This window comes from Oenanthe melanoleuca, chromosome 13, assembly GCF_029582105.1.
Source record: "Oenanthe melanoleuca isolate GR-GAL-2019-014 chromosome 13, OMel1.0, whole genome shotgun sequence".
Classification (NCBI taxonomy): Eukaryota; Metazoa; Chordata; class Aves; order Passeriformes; family Muscicapidae; genus Oenanthe; species Oenanthe melanoleuca.
Window position 1 is genome coordinate 9,083,773 of NC_079347.1, and position 18,188 is coordinate 9,101,960.

General features: G+C 48.3%; 1 protein-coding gene across 1 annotated transcript in view; it reads left to right on the forward strand.

Moving 5' to 3' along the window:
- FAT2 (FAT atypical cadherin 2) overlaps nt 1-18,188 on the forward strand; it is a 54,929-nt gene that overhangs the window by 9,508 nt on the left and 27,233 nt on the right. Inside the window, exons 2-8 of the mRNA XM_056502595.1 lie at nt 1,215-4,500; nt 4,902-5,216; nt 11,615-11,676; nt 12,491-12,802; nt 13,462-13,672; nt 15,871-16,010; nt 17,647-17,922. Coding sequence (XP_056358570.1) covers nt 1,236-4,500; nt 4,902-5,216; nt 11,615-11,676; nt 12,491-12,802; nt 13,462-13,672; nt 15,871-16,010; nt 17,647-17,922 — 4,581 coding nt within the window. The 5' untranslated portion in view covers nt 1,215-1,235. The remainder of the gene's footprint in view (nt 1-1,214; nt 4,501-4,901; nt 5,217-11,614; nt 11,677-12,490; nt 12,803-13,461; nt 13,673-15,870; nt 16,011-17,646; nt 17,923-18,188) is intronic.

Sequence of the window (18,188 nt, forward strand, 5' to 3'; positions counted from 1 at the left end):
AGTCTTGAAAAAGTGTCTGGAAAAACAAGTCTTCCCTGTTTAAATTAGGAATGTGCCAAATGACTGGCAGGTACTTGATATATAATTTAAATTTAAAACAGGAAGAAACAGTTCTAGATAAAGATCTCCTAGGGTATCTAGGGGAAATATATGCACCTATATTTAGCTTATCCCTGGTTTCAACCCCTAACTGCACACACAGCAGCATGCACTTAGCTTTTGAAAAGAACAGGCCTTGATCCTTTAACAAGCTCTGCAAAGCTCCCTAATAAAGTTACATCCCTGTAAATCACATATGTGCTCCCCAGTTCCTTCTTTGATGCACCTTGGTCACAGAGATAAACTGTGGAGCCACAGCTGCTCAGGAGCTGTTAGAGAAGGCAGCTGGTCATGGATGGCAGATCCTCTGCAGGAATCCTGACCCTGGGGCTTTGCCAGGAGAAGGCAGGAGCCAGAGAGATTACTCAAGGGCTGAGGGTGACATGGGCAAAGTGTCTTGCTGGAAACCTGCTCCTTCAGTCATCACAGAGGAGGCAGCAGGGTCAGGCCTGTGAATTACAAGAACTTTGAGGTAATTGAGACAGAGCTCGACTAGAAACTGAGTGAAAGCTGTTGGAAAGGCCACATCATGGAGCTGCACATTCATAAGGAATTTATACATGGCATGTGTTCCCCATCATTGCTGGGGAAAGACAGCACATTCTGTGGAACAGGGAGAGAAAAGGGAAGGCAAACCCCAGAGAGGCACATAAATCAGTTTGTATTTTGACTCTCAAAGATACTTTGCAGAAACTTCAGTGGAGACACAAGTTTGGATGGAGAAGGGAGGATGGGAAAACAAAACGAGGTAGTTTGGATTGGGTGTGGAGAGTTTAGATATGCTGTTTGACTGAGGAGAAAGCAGAATGAGGGGAGGGCAAGGTTGTTCACAGAACAGCAAGTCAGCCTGATCAGAGCATCCTGCATGACTTTGCATATTTTGCCTTCTATAAAGGCAGAAACTGAAGCAGAGAAAGTGGAGAAATCTGAGCCAGCATAGGGATGTGGGAGGACAGGTCTCTCACTGAGACAGAGAGGAGAGCTGAGCTAACAATTGTATAAGTAAAGGTCAGGGTAGACAGAGCAGGGAGGTGAGGCTGAGCCCTTGCAGACTTTTTTCTATAAAACATTGACCTGAATGAAAATGACCAATGTTCTTCTTTTGACACCTGCAGGGCTCAAGGAGACACCACACCATGGAAGTCTCCATCAGGAGTCACTTCCTGAGTGTTGCTGTTCTCCTGATGCATTGTGTGGTCCACAAGGCGAGCTGTGAGAAGGGCAACACTTCCCCTCTGCACTTCACCCACTTCTTCTACAATGCCACCATCTATGAGAATTCAGCCCCCAAGACCTACGTGGAGAGCTATGTCAAAATGGGTATTTACAAGAGAGACCCTGAGTGGGACATCAGGTACAGAATAGCTTCTGGGGACAACACAGGTCTGTTTAAAACAGAGGAGCATGTGATTGGGGATTTCTGCTTCCTGAGAATAAGAACCAGGAGCAGCAACACAGCACTTTTAAACCGTGAGGTCAAAGATAGTTACATGTTAATAATCAAGGCCACAGAGAGCACCTTTGCCTATGAAGCCTGGGCCAAAGTCCTGATCCATATTCTGGACAGGAATGACTTGAAACCTCTCTTTTCACCCCCTTCCTACAAAGTGTCCATCAGAGAAGACACTCCTCTGAAAACAGTGGTCAGCACACTCAGTGCCACTGACGCTGACGCTGGCCAGAATGCTGAGTTCTACTATGCCCTCAACACCAAGTCCACCCTATTCACTGTGCACCCCACCACGGGGGCAGTTATGGTCTCTGGCAGGCTGAACAGCACCCACCGAGGCAGGCATAACCTGCAGGTTTTGGCTGTGGACAGAATGAGGAAGATCATGGAGGGGAATGGCTTTGGGAACTTGGCTAGTCTCACAATCCAAGTGGAGCCATCTGCCAGGAAACCCCCCTCTATCTCCTCTGTGAAGGTGACATCGCCTGACTCAGACGAAGATTTTATCTATGCAACTCTCTCTGTAGAAAGCGGTGACTCAGAAGCAGAGATTGATTCGGTTGAGTTTGTGGATGGAGATCCGGGAAGGCATTTCAAAGCCATCAAATCCTACTTTGGGAGCACTGAGTTCATGATTGTGTCAAACAAAGAGATAAACTGGTTACTTTACCCATTTGGTTTCAACCTCAGTGTGCAAGCCAAGGACAAGAGCAAGCCACCACTGTTCTCTCCTGTCAGAGTTGTCCACATACCTCCCTCCAAGTATGTTTCTGCCAGGTTTGAGAAGGAAGTGTACCGGGTCCAGCTCAGTGAATTTTCCCCAGCTGGAAGCCAAGTTGTTATGGTGAAGATCACACCAGTTTTCCCAAATCTTAAATACATTTTGAAATCTACTCCTGACAGCACAAGCTTTAAGATCAATCCTCACACGGGACTGATAACTACAGTCAGAGCAATGGACTTCCATGAGCAGTCTAGTTTTGAGCTTGAAGTTACAACCAGTAACAGTCACACATCCACAACAGTTATCGTTGACATCACTGACTGCAACAATCACGCTCCAAGTTTTACTCAGTCTTCATACCATGGGGTCTTTGATGAAAATGTTCCTCCTGGTACCAGTGTCTTAACAGTAAAGGCTACAGATGAAGATAAAGGAGACAATGGTTTTGTCACCTACAGCATAGCCAACCAGAAATCAGTTCCCTTTGTCATTGACCCCTATTCTGGTGTCATTTCCACCTCCAAGTCGATGGACTATGAGCTGATGCAGAGATGGTACCACCTGCGAGTGTGGGCGTCAGATTGGGGCTCACCCTTCCGCCACGAGACAGAGGTGTACGTCTCCCTCACGCTGAGCAACGTCAATGACAACGCTCCCGTGTTTGAGAAGGCCAGCTGCAGTGGCACCATCCCACGGGACTTCCCAGTTGGGAGCCCTGTGGCCACGGTCTCTGCAATCGACAGTGATGAACTGCAGCATATCAAATACGAAATCAAGTCTGGCAACGAGTTACAGCATTTTGAACTGAATCCCATCTCTGGAGTAATATCCCTTAGAATATCTCTGCGAGATCTTCCTTCTGAACAGCCACTTTTCTACTCTTTGAAAATAACTGCAACAGATGGAGAGAACTATGCTTTGCCAACATCTGTAAACATCACTGTGGTCAGCCAAGGTCTTCCGGTCAAAATGCAGTGTGAGGAAACAGGAGTCTTGAAGCAACTGACAGAAACCATCATACACTCCATCGAGTCTCAGTCTCAAGGCCATGGGCAGGATGATGAAACATCTCTGAACTTGCACCTTATAAACCATAATGCTCCTAAGTTTGACGACAGCTTTCCACGATCTATTGATATCATAGAGACTGTTCCCATCAACTCAACTATTGCTGACCTGTCAGCCATTGATCCTGACACTGGTTTTAATGGGAAATTGGTCTATGTGATCTCAGATGGAAATGATGACAGCTGCTTTACAATTGACCTGGAACTGGGTCTCCTTCAGGTCCTTTCTCCTTTAGATCATGAACAAACCAGCTTCTACATTCTTAACATTACTGTGTACGACCTTGGCACACCACAAAAATCATCTTGGAAACTATTGGCTGTGAATGTGTTGGATACCAATGATAATACTCCTAAGTTCCCTCAAGGTGCCTATTGGGTGGCAATACCAGAACATGTAGCAGCAGGGACAACAATAGCTCAACTGAAAGCAGAAGATGCTGATACAGATGACAATGGGAGAGTAAAATACTCCCTGCTAACCCCCACGGACAAGTTTGCCATTAACAGTGTCACTGGAGAAGTGACTGTTACAGGTGCTCTAGACAGAGAATTGTGGCCTTGCTATGTGCTGAAAATAGAAGCTAGGGACCAGCCCAAAACGGGCTTCCAGCTGTTCTCTGTTACAGACCTGGTCGTGACTCTGGAGGATGTGAACGACAACACCCCACAGTGCCTCCCAGCCCTCAACAGCGTGAAGGTCCCCGAAGACCTGCCCGTGGGGACCATTCTCCTCTTCCTGGAGGCCTTTGACCCTGACGCTGGCTCTGGGGGGGAGGTGAGGTACAGCCTCATCAACAATGAGGAGATGATGTTTCATGTGGATAAGCTGACCGGGGCGCTCCGTCTGGAGAAGGAGCTGGACTATGAGAAGAGGGACTCCTACAACCTGACCGTGCAGGTCAGTGACGGTGGGAAGCCCTTCTCTCGCTCTTCCCTCTGCCAGCTGGAAGTGAACGTCATCGATGTCAATGAGAACTTGAACCCCCCACGCTTTGCCTCCTTTGTGTTCAAAGGCTGGGTGCAGGAGAGCAGCCCAAAGGGCACGTCAGTGATGATGGTGACAGCAAAGGACATCGACCGGGGCAAGGATGGGGAGGTTCAGTATTTCCTCCGAGAAGGCACTGGCCTGTCTGTCTTCCACATCGAAAAGGACACAGGTAAGGGCATCTTCACTTCATAGCCTTGACGGCTTTAACTACCTGCTGTGTTTGGCCTGGCTGTCTACAATGTTCTGTGCATTCGAGCCTTTCTTGATTGTACAGGATTTACTAAGTCTGTCCCTGGATCTGGGTAGGAACAAGCAGGGTTTTTTCTCCTTAAAATAACGGCAAATCAGTGTCCAAAATACCGAGATCTTCTCTTTCTCTTGTGTACCAAAAATCACCCTCAGCGGAAGCAAACCCTTACCTTCCAAGAATCTCACAGCCAGGCAAGGTGGGTGTGAGAGATTGTGTGTGCAGCAAAGAGCAGGAAGCAGAGTTGAGACTGCTCTGTCTTCAAGGACTAAGCGGTCTGAGTTCCTTAAATCCCTCACAGACACTCTGTGTCCTTCTTCTAGGCACCATACGGACCATAGGATCACTTGACCGAGAGGGAACGTCTCACTACTGGCTGACTGTACTCGCCCTTGACCTGGGAACAGTTCCTCTGTCTTCTGTGACTGAAATTTATATTGAAGTCACTGATACCAATGACAACCCACCTCAGATGTCCAGACCTGTCTTCTACGCCTCTGTCATGGAGAATTCCCCACCAAACACATCTGTCCTTCAGCTTGATGCCTTCGATCCAGACTCCAGCTCAGAAGGAAAACTAACTTTTCACATCCTAACTGGAAATCCTCAAGGACTCTTCAGCATTAACCTCATTACAGGTAAGACTGACCTAGCACAGCATCTGTTTTTGAGGCTTCCAATTGCCCAGAGGATGTTACATATTCAATATAAACAGCCCACACAGCTGCCCTTGTGACACTTTCCTACTGCAGCAGAAGTCCCAGTCTCCAAATACACTCAGTGGGGAGTCTGAGGATTGAAACCCTCAACCTGAGGGCTGTGATTTGCATCCAGATGGCTCTTAGAATGACACAAATGTGCTGCTTTCAAAGGCTCAAACAGTTGCTTTTAATCTTCCCCCTTATAAGCAACTGCCCTGTTGCACAGCCTGAGCCAGGGAACACCCTTCTGGAGGTGACTGCTCCTGACAGACCCAGGCAGGATTAACAAAAATGAATTCCACTGCACTTAAAGGCTCCACCCATTCCCTAGCACTATTAAAGTAGTAAGTGTAGTAAGCCTCTTCTGCCATCTTCCTAGACTATATCTTTCATCTGGGGATTATTTACCAGATCTTTCAGAGCCATCAAAAACCCGCTGATGTTTTGTGTAAACAGCTTCCTCAAACTATCCCAGCAGAGCTGACATTGGGCCAGTCTGGCAAGGAAAGCTGTGCCGAGCCCTTCATGCCATCAGCTCCTGGGAGAAGAGGGAAGGGAGGGCACAGAGCCTGAGTATGGGAGAGGATTAATTGCATGACTTTGATCTCCTGGAGATGATAAAAGCAGTTCAGCTGCTGCAGCGGGATGGAAGCTTGCTCTCAGATGAGGAGCTGGATGTATTGAACAAGGCTAGAGCTGCTCTCAGCTACATGTTACCTGTGGTGTAATGGCTCTCTGGCATGCTCTGCCAAGGAGGGAAATGGAAGAAAGAAATTATTATTATGAAATACTAAATTTTTTTTGTCACAAGAACCTCACAGGGTGTGTTTACATGGCATTGTATAAATGCACCTGGAGATGTCAGCTAACTGTGACCACTGCTGCCCACAGCTGTAGCTCTCTGTGCTGCCAGAAGCTTTTTAGTCCTGTCAGGACATTGCTCTGCATCCAACTTTCCCACATAATCCAAACAGCTATGCACAGCTCAGCCCCAGGACAGCTTGCACAATGTAGGGCTCTACAGAAATGTTCCTTCAGAAGCCCTGTGGCATGAAACCACTGCCTTTTTGATGGGATGTGGAGCAGGATGGCTATCAGGACACCAAGCTAGCTCCCCTCTTCAGCTGAGCAGCCACGCACCTGCAGGAAATTCAGTCTTTATGCTGCAGGCAAAACTTTCAGCCCAGTACGAGAGCAGCCCTGCAAAGTCATGTTCCAAGGCTGTGATGTTCCGTAGCAAAATGAGTGACTCTGGCAAAATCCAAATGTTTGCTAATGAGACACCTCACCTCTAAGCCAACCCATTAATCCCCATCTTAGACAAAAAAAGCTCTCAGATATGAGTCATCTCCTCTCCATCTCTCCCTATACTCAGGTGATTTGCATGAGAAGAGCGATAAGTTTGTCAGTTCTGAAAGAAACCCATGGGCTGATCTTATCTCTTGCTGGAGGTCTCTTCTTTATACCCTGAGTTTGGAGTTTGTTTAAGGTCCTGCTTCCAAGTCTGATGAAGATTCAGTTATCCATTATTTTACTTGTGTGTCACCCAAAAGAACCCATAATTACCTCTGAACACTGGCATAAACTGAGCAGTTATACCCTCATGTTTACAGTATCTAGACAGAAGTCATTTGCTGCTGCTGCCAGAAGGAATATCACAGCTTGTCTAACGTTCAGGGCCCTAGACAGCTTATTGGAAACCCTGTGGCATTTTCATTCTGCAGGCTAGTTCCTCCATTAAATAGAATAAAACTATAATCTTTGGTCTCAGCTTGGTAGTGCAGCGCTGGAAGATGAACTGCTGGTCATCCCCATTGGTGCAAGATTGTATTTAAAAAAAAAACAACGTTATCCCACTGCAAGGCAGAAGACTGTTATTAAGACATCTCCTTTTTGCTTATCTCACATGGTCATCATCATCAAAGGACAGACAAGTCACACTGGCGCTGAAATAAACCAGAGCACAAGAGGGGCAGAGGTCACTCTGGGTCTCTCCTAGGTGGGACATTCCTGGTAGTGGCCTCTTGGCAAAGGGAGAGGAGGAGGAGGAAGATTGTTCTCATCCTGTGTCCTAGCAGGAATTAAGGTCCTGATGTACTGCTACAGCAGGTGTATCTACACCCAGAATAACCCTGCAGAATAGCCCTGGATAACCACTTAGGGCAGAGTGACACACTCCTGCAAGTAACCTAATTTGGTTCCTAGTTGTGTGTTTGATTCAGTACCTTGACATGGGGGTGGATTGGCCAGTGGAGACGTAGCCAGCAAGGTCCCTTGATTTGTCCTGAGGCCGTGCAGGGGAACCAGAACAGCCATGGTTCCTGTCCTGGGCTCCTCCAGCATTCCCAAACTACCACAGAGAGGCTCTGACATCTTCAAGCTCTCAGTTCTCTAAAGAGGGTGGAGAAAAAGGGGGAAAATACATGAAAGGCTAATGAGAAGAGGGAACAAAACTGCACCGAGATGAAAGCTCTGTGCCATGGGCAATGGAATCTCTCCAGCCCAGCCTGGCAGCTGGTGTGGAGCAGAGTTTGTGGGAGACAGGGGTAGAGAGATGCACAGAGAGATGGGCAGACAGGGGGGTTTGGGGTATTCTTCTGCTGGAAAAGTTTTCAGCTTGTTTTCTTCAGGATTTGATGTGAAGGGAGTTCAAGTCCAAACAGGACCAGGAGGAACTGGGAGGCTGTGGCAGGAAGAGTCAGGATGAAGCCGTTCATCCTGCTGAAAGGCTGTTTGGAGAATCCTTTTCCTTTAGATTATTTGTCTCCAGCTCTTATCTAGTGCTTGTTCTTCTGGTGTTTCTTCTGCTGTGTCAGTGTCCATTGGCTTCCCCTGGACGCCTGAGGTTCCCTGCGTTTCTCTACAAGAAAGGACATCCTGATCTTTAGGCCCAAGGGTTGTATGGCTGCTCCCCAAATCATAACCCATGGGGAGTAGTGCACAGCAGGGTCAGAGCAAGAGCTGGGGTGGTAGAAGGAGAAGGAAAAAAAGGTTAAATGGAAGCAGGAGTGAAACAAGAGAAAGAGGATTTCAGGAGAACAACCTCTTCCCTTCTCAAGCTCTTGTGAAAGCCTCAGTGCCTGCAAACCTGATTCTGGCTATTTTAACTATCTTAGATTTTCCCCCCTGCAGCAAGGGCGGGGGGCCAGCAACCTCCACCCCAGCCCTGTTCTTGCCAGCAGAAATTATTATTATTTTTTGTTCCCTGACAACAATGCCCTGGTAATTCTGGTGCTCTTGTTCCAACATGACCAGCCTTCCTCTCTGCCCTTTGCAGGCAGCAAGCAGGAGAGAGGCAGACAATCCTTTCTCATTGCTCTGTGTGGACAGGCTGCTGGAGCACAGTCTATGCCTGCCTGCATGCAGGTAACAGAAAGCATTGTTCCTGGACCTTCATCTGCATGCAGAACTTGGCTAATTGGCCAGGTGCAATTAGGACCTTTGACAGTTTTGTTCAGTCTCTGTAGGATTCAGCAGAAACCTTCAGGGACTCATACAAGAGCACAAATAAAGGACACCCACTCAACTCCAACACATGTCCCATGGGACAGGCTGGATGGGGTTTTCCAGCAGGGCAGGGTACTGGTAACTCACACACATGCACATGCACACACAAAACACTCATTAAAACTAAGCATGCACTTCCCAGGCCTTGTAGAGGACAGCAGAAAGAACCAAGGAACTGTGTCCCCAGGCCACAAAAGCTGATGGCAGCTCCCCTCTAATAACAGCTGCCATTTCCACTTTAGCCCTCTGGCCTCACAGGGTGTATAACCAAGCAGCAGCAAATGAAAATGTGCATTAATTCCAGGCAGCTTTTCTCAGGAATGGTGTGCAATGTCCGTCTCCTCATCTCCAGGTGCTCCATGTGAGCACTGCTGTCAGTTTGTGCATCTGGCATTGCCCAGTGCCATGGCTCCAAACGGGAATTAGGGTGATTAACCCTAATTAATTAACCACAAGGGCTTTCAGATCCCAGGGCAGAGTGGTAACTGGCTCCAGAGGGGGAACCAGGAGCCACAGTTGGGCATGGAGTGAGGGACAGGGTTTGCCTGGGGTCAGGAGGGGAAGCCAGCCCTTTGCCTTGTGGCTCAGCAGATATGAAGATAAACCAAAAAAATTCCATCTGGTGAGACTCCCAGCTGGGATACAATACAGTGATACAGGGCAGAGTCAGCTCCCACTCCCCAGGAGATATGAGCATCTTCAGGGGTACAGACATTCAAAAGTGTCATTAAATTCCAGTCCATCTGCCTTCACTACAGTCCTCCTTCTCCAGCACTAGAAAGCTGAGCTATGATCCTGATTTCTTTCATTTTTTTCATTGAGTCATGGAAGAATTTGGGGGTGTGGCCAGGCAAATCCAGATAGTCACTTCAGAGTGGTTAAATTCCCTTCCATCAGCTGGCATGCAGTAATCCAGTGCAGACAAGGTGTTAGTCTGCTGCAAATGGATTTTGCAATCTGATAAACCAGAAACATCTCCAGCGTGCACATGGGTGTCAGGCAGCTCTGTTGTTAGTATCTGTGTGTCCTGTGGGCTTTTTAGGCCAAAATTAGGAGGCATTCCCTGAGCTGGCTGGAGTTCTGGGCTCAATAGCCAACCTCTTGGCAGTAAGGATAGGAGCATCAGAGCTCTCAGTGAGCTGCTGCTGCAATTCCTTCTCCAGGCCTCCATTAGGAGAGCATTTCCATGAGTTTTGTTGCTAATGGAGCCCTACAGCCTCTCACTAACCTGGGAAAGTTTTAAAAGCTCCTTAGCCAGTGGGCTCTCTGCTGAGTCCTCTTCACCTGCTGAGATGTTAAAAGGATGATTAGGGAGAGAAAAAAAACATTATGACAGACAAGCAAACATAAATTTTCAAGCCATCTTGTCATAACACATTAAGGAGTGTTGATTTATGATTGTGAAGGCATCAAATAAAAGTTTAGCACCATAGCTGGTGCCAAATGTGAATAGTCCCAGAGAACAAGTGGAAACGGTGAACAACATCAGGTTTAAGCAGCTGCTCCTCGCTCCCTCCTTCAGCTGCCTCCTGTTTCCTGCAGCCATTTGAAATTTTCTCCTGCCTGTCATGCTGTCAGACAGACATACACAAGAAGTGTGGTACAACTGGAGACAATACTATTAATTAAAGCATTCTGGCTTTGCACCAGAAATGAGAGCTGAGATGAGTTCATACAGCTGGGATTTACAATTCTTTCAGGACACACAAGTGCATGTGTTCACACCACTGCACATGCACATGGCATCCCATGCAAAGCATTTCCCAGGGAAACATGAACCTGTGTCTCTGCTTGCTGTGCCTGGGAAAATTCACCCTGCCTTTCGTTGTGTGAAGAAGCAGAATTTCCTTTCACAGGGAAGAGACAGACCTTGATAACTGGGAGTGGACAAAAACACTCACATGTGTCAGCCTTGATGTATTTCAGCTGGTCAAACATTACATGTACAATTTCCATCATTGGTAAAGCAGTTGTAAAGTGATCTAGAGATGCTTTTCTCCAAAACTGAAGAGTCAAGGTGCTCAGCAGGGACTGTTATGAAACCAGACATGGAAACAGAAGCCTCAACTCCATCCTTTCCACAATTACATCTACTCAGCTTAGTCATTGACAGGCCAAAAAGAGGCAATTATGATGATTTTGTTTCAACTCTAGTTTATTATAGCCACAATTCTTCCCTCCTGCATCCAACCTATTCCCTTGGTTAAACTGCTGTGTATTTTTCAGAAATCCCTCAAATCTTGCAATTGTTGGAGAACTCATCTTGTGTCTCAGCAAGGCTTAAATAATATACCAGCATTATTTTTGACTGTGTACCTTATTTTTAGCTGGAATGCATTTGTTCTAGCAGTTGAGTAGAGGGTATTTCCCAAGACAGAAGACAAACTTTTGTCAAAACACTGTAAATTACAAAGAGCAAGGTTCAACACAGGGAAAACAGGAGTAGAGACTTGTTAAGAGGCCAGACTTGTGCCAGCACATGCAGAATGTTTCTTACTTAGAGGCATAAGAAAAGTTTTGTTTTCATGGTCCTGCAGCTTTTCTCACCTAATGCCTTGCCAACCCTCAACTGATGCAGGCATCTGGTAGGTGTTCCCCCTCCTCCGTGGTCTCTGTGATCAGAGAGCAGCAGCAACACCTCCACAGAGGGATTCAGGCTGGGAGGGGATGCCTTACCCTCTGGGGGTATCTGTCTCTCTCCTCTGATCACAAAGGGAGCCTGAAACAGGACAGGTGGGCAGGCTGATCTTGGGCATTCAGGGATCTGATCAGCCCTGGCTCTTCTTGCATGCTGAGTCTTGGAGCTCAAAGGGTTTTTTTCTTGGCAGGTCTGATTTCCACGACTTCACGGCAGCTGGATAGAGAATACAAGGCTGAACATATCCTAGAGGTGGGTAATGATGATTGTAATTAGCTTTATTTACCTACAAGTGTATTAAGTCCTCAAAGAGCTTTCCTTGCAAGTTGGAGCACAGAGAAAGAATCTCATCCCATCAGCTCCCAACTGCTGGGAAACTTAATTAAATGGTGTGTGTTAACCCAAGAGACAGCTGCAGCAGTACTGTGGGGTTTATTATTTTCTTGCTGAAGACTGGAGAAAAAGTTCTGTTCTGGAAGCTGTGGGAATGCAGAAAGAGGACTAGAACTGTCCTGTAGCAGGATGGTTTGTACATTATGAGGAAAAGAACAAGCCAGAGAAATCCACTCTTGTTTATCTCACTGTATCAGATATTGCTGTGTAGCTTTGGTCACCAGCCCCCATCCTCAGCTGCTCACAGCTGTGAGTATTCCCATCAGAGGGATCTGGAGGTTTTTGAGTCTATCAGGGTCTATCATTTCTCTCTGCAGTGCAACGTGCTGGGAGCGTGCACAGGCAGGGTGAGGATGGCTGGTACCTGGCCAAGCCATTGCAATACAAATGTTTTCAGATGTGTGATCTCTAAAGATCAGCCTGACCCACTGCCCAGAGCAGCTGGAGGCAGGAGCCCTGCACACTCATCCCCCTGTGCACAGACAGGCCCTGCACAGTGCCAGGCACCAGGCTTTGCCCTGCAGAGAGGAGCAGTGCCTTTGAAAATGTCAAGATACAAGTGCAGACCCACACAAAAACCCCTGGCTGTCACTGCCTGCCAGGATGGAGGCTGCTGGTCACACTCAGGTCAGCTCTAAGAGCCCTGTCACCTCCTCCCTTTGCTTGCTGACAGGTGGCTGTCTCTGACAACGGAGAGCCAGCCCTCAAGTCCACCAGCAGAGTTGTGATCCAGGTGCTGGATGCCAACGACAGCCCTCCCAGTTTCCCCCAGAAGCTGTTCATGGTGCAGCTCCCCGAGAGAGCAGCCTCAGAGACCCCAGTGCCTGTCTACAGGCTGATTGCTTCCGACCGGGACCAGGGCCAGAACAGCCAGATCACCTACACCATCGAGGAGGAGGAGCAGGGCATATTCACCATCAACCCCACCACTGGCACCATCTTCTCCAGGAAAGCTTTTCCTGCCTCCGAATACAACATACTCACGGTGAGAGGGGAGAGAAACACAAAGAGCTGATGGGAAGAGACAGGTGGAGAGGGAGGGAGAGAGAGAGAAGTGATCAGGAACAGAAAAGGTAAAAGGAAAGAGATGGAGAAAATGCAGCAGTGGAGAGGAGGAGAGCTTGAATAAGGCAAATGTGCTAAGAGGGAGAGAAAGTGGGAGGGAATGATAGGAAATGCAGAAGGTAGGAAGCTATTAAAAATGGACAATAAACATAAAATTAATTGTCCAGCCTACCTTCAGAGAGGAATACAGTGATCCAGGATCCCATATAGATGTGGACCCAAATCTGAACAGTCTTTGGGTTCCATCATGCCTCTGTATGGCATTCTGATCAGTCCATGGAGCTTGGACGTTAGTTCAAAGCCTTCCCACAATCTGTGGGTCCTTGCAACAAGGCTCAAGATCCAGGTCTTTGCTATGGATAGAACTTGGCAGATTTACCTGATAATAAAGAGGAATTTGGGTTGCATGGCTCTGCCTTGGAAGCAGCCAGAGCATGGACCACTAGCATAAGATTTGTTCCATGGAATTTTGGGTACACTGGGAGCTGAAACTCCTGGTGGGTGGGAGAAGGAGCTTTCCATGGAGTTCCCATGAGCTAACTCAGCTTTCTCCCTGAGTTCACGTGCCTTTGTCTGCAGGTGAAGGCCACAGACGGCGGCAGCCCCCCGCTCTCCTCCCACGTGAGGCTCCACATCAGCTGGGTCGCCCGGCCCGGCCCTTCCTCGGAACCACTGGCTTTTGATGAGCCCCACTTCAACTTCGCCGTGATGGAAACAGACCCTGTGAACCACATGGTGGGGGTGATCAGCATCGAGATGGGCCCCAGCCAAGTGTGGTTCAATATCACAGGTGAGGCACAGGAGTGAGAGCAGGGCAGCAGTGTCTGGGAGCGTTTGCTCGGCTCCCTTGGCTTGCAGTGCTCGCATGCCTGAGCTAATGAAGTTGTTTGCTTTAGGTGTAGGTGAGCTACAGGGAAAGCTTTCTCACAGGCACCAGGTTTAAACAGCCATTAGACAAAGCTGCCCTTCCAAGGGCCTCTGGTGCCAAGTGCAATTACCCAACACTCTTTTTTAATGACAATCTGGAACTTGCCTGTGTTTGAGGTGTTCTCCAATGTCACACGAGAGGCAGGGCATGCCAGTGCCAGCTCCTCCTGGGAATCAAGTGACACTGTTGGTTTTGTTAGAACTGCCTGCAAGGATCCAGGTGTGTGGCTGAGTGTTACAGACACCCCCCATATTTGCCTCCGTGTTGAGTCTTGAGCAGGGAGCTGAGAAGGAAGCATTCCTCAAAGACCTGGTCTGCCCTAACTTGTGGGGCTCTCCCTTCCTCCTCACCACATCCCAGGGGTGATTTAGACATGGAATGTGGAACTCTAGGGCCTCCTCTAAGACACACAATTCAGAGGGGATGTGGGCTGTCACCCCAGGGGACTCTCCAGGCAGCGTGTGCAGAACTGGTCCTGCCAATGAGGGCCAATTGTGCTCATGTAATTTGATGTTTTGAAGTGGTGCCCCAATCTACCTTGCACAGCCTTTCCCTGGTACTGCCTGCAGGGCCTGCCCTTGTCAGACAAAGCCTTAATTGGGCAAGTGAATAGTTTTTCCCCTTACTGTGTTAGGGCAAGGATAATGGCGTATAAATACAATTAAGCAACAAGAGATACAACACTACAAGGAGCAAGACAATATCACTGAGAGGTTTATCCAGCATAGTAGTGTCTGCTTGGGTCTGCAGAATTAACGGTGTATTCCTCGGAACATTATCCTGTCATTTCCCTGCTGAGTGCTGGAGCATAGCTTGACCTCATCTTTCCCAGTCCTAGAGCTCCAAGTGATGCTGAAGGCTCTCTTGGTTTCTATCCTGGTGGAAAAGGTCAGGATTTTTTCCCTGCAAGGGAAGGAAAGCTGGCAGCCAAGGGGGTGATGCAGAGATCCAGGAGCCTTTGGCACCACATTCAAAGCTTCACCTTTCCCAGACCACAAACACTGTCACTGGGATTGATGGAGTCTGCAGTAACTCTGACAAAGCAACATTGCTCTTCATCTCTTTCCTTTTCTGGGCTTCTCCACAGGGAGCTCTTCTCTCTTTTCTCAGGGAAAGACATCCATGGGTCTCTCTCCCTCTGTCTCTGCTTCTTTCTGTCTCCTTCCCAGCAGGAGAGGAGGGGTCCAGATGGCTTGTGAGCACTTCATTCCTCCAGCAAGGGAAGATACGTAACTTTACAACCAGCAAAGATTTTACCAGCTGGTAATAGAATAAAGCAGAATCCAAAGCATCCAGTAGCCAAGAAGGAGGAAGTTGAGAGCTGGGATAAATTACAGAAAACTATTTCAGTTCTTCCATATCTCAGAGCAGCTTTGGAGGGTGAGAGGGGCCTGTTGGGCAAGTGAGGCATGAGAAAGGAGCTGCCATGCCAGGGCTGAGCAGCAGTAGGGTGAGGAACAGCCCTCTGCTGCTGAGCTGCTCAGGCCTGCTGTTCCTGGCAGATCTCAGCCACCTGGGTTGGAGGCAACAGGCTCTGCTCACCCTGGAAGCACCGTCTGCCTCCCCAACTGTTGGAGTGCTGGGAATTCAGGTAGCTCACAGGCTCCCAGCCGTGGTGATGAGGACCATTGCTGATATGCCCACAGTGTGACCTTGAATCAGAAGCCAGCAAGAGCCCTGTTCTGCCCAGCAGGTCTCTAATCCATGCTAAGCCAGTGCTGGTGCATGGCTGGAAACCTTGTGCAAGTAAATCAATGCTCAAATGGGCCTGTTGCCAGTCTAGCCAGGACATCACATGCATAAGTGCATCCTTTCCCCTTCTCTCCTCCTCCTCATTTTCTCTAATTCCCCTCACCTTCCTTTTCACACTCCTTTGTCACCATCTGTGACTATCTCTCTGTCCAGCTTTACCTTGTCCTCCATATCTCCTGTGTGCATCTATCAATCACACATTGTTTTGAGTTTCCAGATTTGGGAGGAACCTTACCTGTGGCACATCCCTTATCTAGCTGACTGTAAATGTCCTCCTGTTTCCCTTTTCCATCTGCCCCGTGTCCCAGGTGGTGATGATGACATGGATTTTGACATTGAAAAGAGTACAGGCAGCATGGTCATTGCAAGACCCCTGGATGCAAGGAAGAAGTCAAGCTATAACCTGACAGTAGAAGTCACTGATGGCTCCAGTACGATCAAAACCCAGGTAATGGTTTTTCTTTAGTGGAGACCCTGTTGAGAGGGAGCATATGCCAAAGGGAACCTTTCCTCTGAGTCTGCTGAGCTCTGGATTGGGTGGCAGTCACAGGATTCTCCTTACACTGTGATCCTCCATTACACAGTGACCCTTATACCAAGCTAAGGTTGTATTTATGTTGTTGGAACAGAGCTGATCTAGGAAAGCCTGGGTCTTTCCTGTGGGTCCCAGGCAGGACACAAGGACACCACCAGCCAAGCTGGGGTGGCAGCTCACACACTCAGACCTCAACTCGGTCTCAGCTGCTCAGGCTGGATTACAGCACAGCTGGGACAACATTTTAGGGAGGTGTGTACACAGTTAGGTCAGGCTTGGGTCTGTGTTCCCGTGTCAAGGGGTGTTCCTGGGATATGCTAGCCCAGGTACAGCCAGCACAGATCCATCTGCAAGAGGTGAGGTCTGGGCCAGGGAGTGAGTGGAGCAGCTGCAGAGATGCTGAGTGCTCTCAGCATATAAACTGAGTGCTGGTAAAAGGAGGCACTTCACTCTCATACATGTCTCTGGTCCCCAGCTAAAATGATGATTGCCCATCTTTACCTACCCTGAGGAGGGGTGTTCAGGGCATGGCTTTCACTAGTCATTCTCTCCACACATAAGAAGCAGCCAAAAATTTAGCCCTGGATGCACAGGAAGGCCTAGGACATGAGTCACCTGTCAGTAATGCTTATCATGGGAAATTCAGTGTGGGGGATGATGAGTGAGGAGCTCCACCATTCCTGTGAAACGTGGTGCTAATGGATGGCCACTTGTCTCAACTATCTTCAGGTTTTGTTCCAAATAAACAAACAAAGCCCCACCTTGCCTAGTGTGCATTCCCTGCCACGGTGCATCTCATCCCTACGTTTATTTTGGCACTCAAGGCCACTAGCAGATGTCAAGAAACCTGCTCGTGTAAAACCCCCATGGCATGCTTAGGTTTGCTAAAGGAAGCAAATTATTACACTTGGTTGGGCCTTCTTAAGATGCAGGAAGCACATCAGTAGGAGGGTCAGGACAGCCGGGGTAGGAGACCACACAGGAGAGAGCAGTGACTTCCCCAGCAGGATTCAGGATTCCTAGCATGTGCTGTTAAATGCAGAGAGGAAAACTTGGCTAAAAAGGGTAGAACAGAAATGTTGCTTCTCCACACACTTGCTGGTTTTGAGATAGAGCAGCTCCTCCCTTCTTTTACCGAACATCCCCTTCTGTCAGCTTTCTGTTGAGTAAATAGTGGGGGTTGCTGTGTAGGCACCAGCCAGCACAAAGCTGGCACCACGGCTGAGCCGCTGTGCTTTCCGTGGCAGGCTGTGGCTGCTTCCCCATGAGCCAAGTACAGGCACGTTCACTCTGAATGCCCTGCCAAGACTGGAGAGATCTTAAAAAAGGAGAGGAAGCAAACTGAAAAACACAAAAGGGAAAGGCACAGCAGGAGTTCCTTGAGATGTAGGACAAAAGGGCTCCCGGTCATCACGGATGGCAAAGCTCCAAGAGTTGGAAAGCTGTGATGGTTACGGCACTCAGAGTATGTCAGTGGACAAGAAGGTTTAGTAGCTGAGATTTTACATGGCTGCATTTCCAGTTGCTCACTGTGCTGTCTCTCCCACAGGCGTTTATCCATGTGATTGACATCAACCAGCACCGTCCCCAGTTTCTTGAGAGCCATTACGAGGTGATGATTCCTGAAGATACCCCCTCAGGGAGAGAAATCCTTCGAGTCAGTGCAACAGACAAGGACAAAGGAAAGGGGCTCATCTACACCATCCATGGCAGTGTGGACCCCAAAAGCACAAGACTTTTCCAGTTGGATCCAGGCAATGGAGCCCTCACAACAGCAGAAGGCTTCAGCTCCCAGCCCATGCCTCAGCACACTCTGACAGTGATGGTGAGTCCTAACCAAGCCCTGCTGAGTCCACCGGCTTGGCCAGGATATATGGGTAACTGGAGAAATTAAACGTGGCTCTAGTCTTTGAGGGAGGATTTGTCTGGAGCACTAGGGAAGAGGAAAGCAGGGTGTTAACCTTTACTGTATGGCTAAATGTAGCTAACACCCTGCATTCCTCTAACCACATTCTTTGGAGGGCCACTAAAAGGATTTTTCTAAAAGAAAACACAGTGTGTAATAGTTGATGTTGGGTTTCACATTCAAGG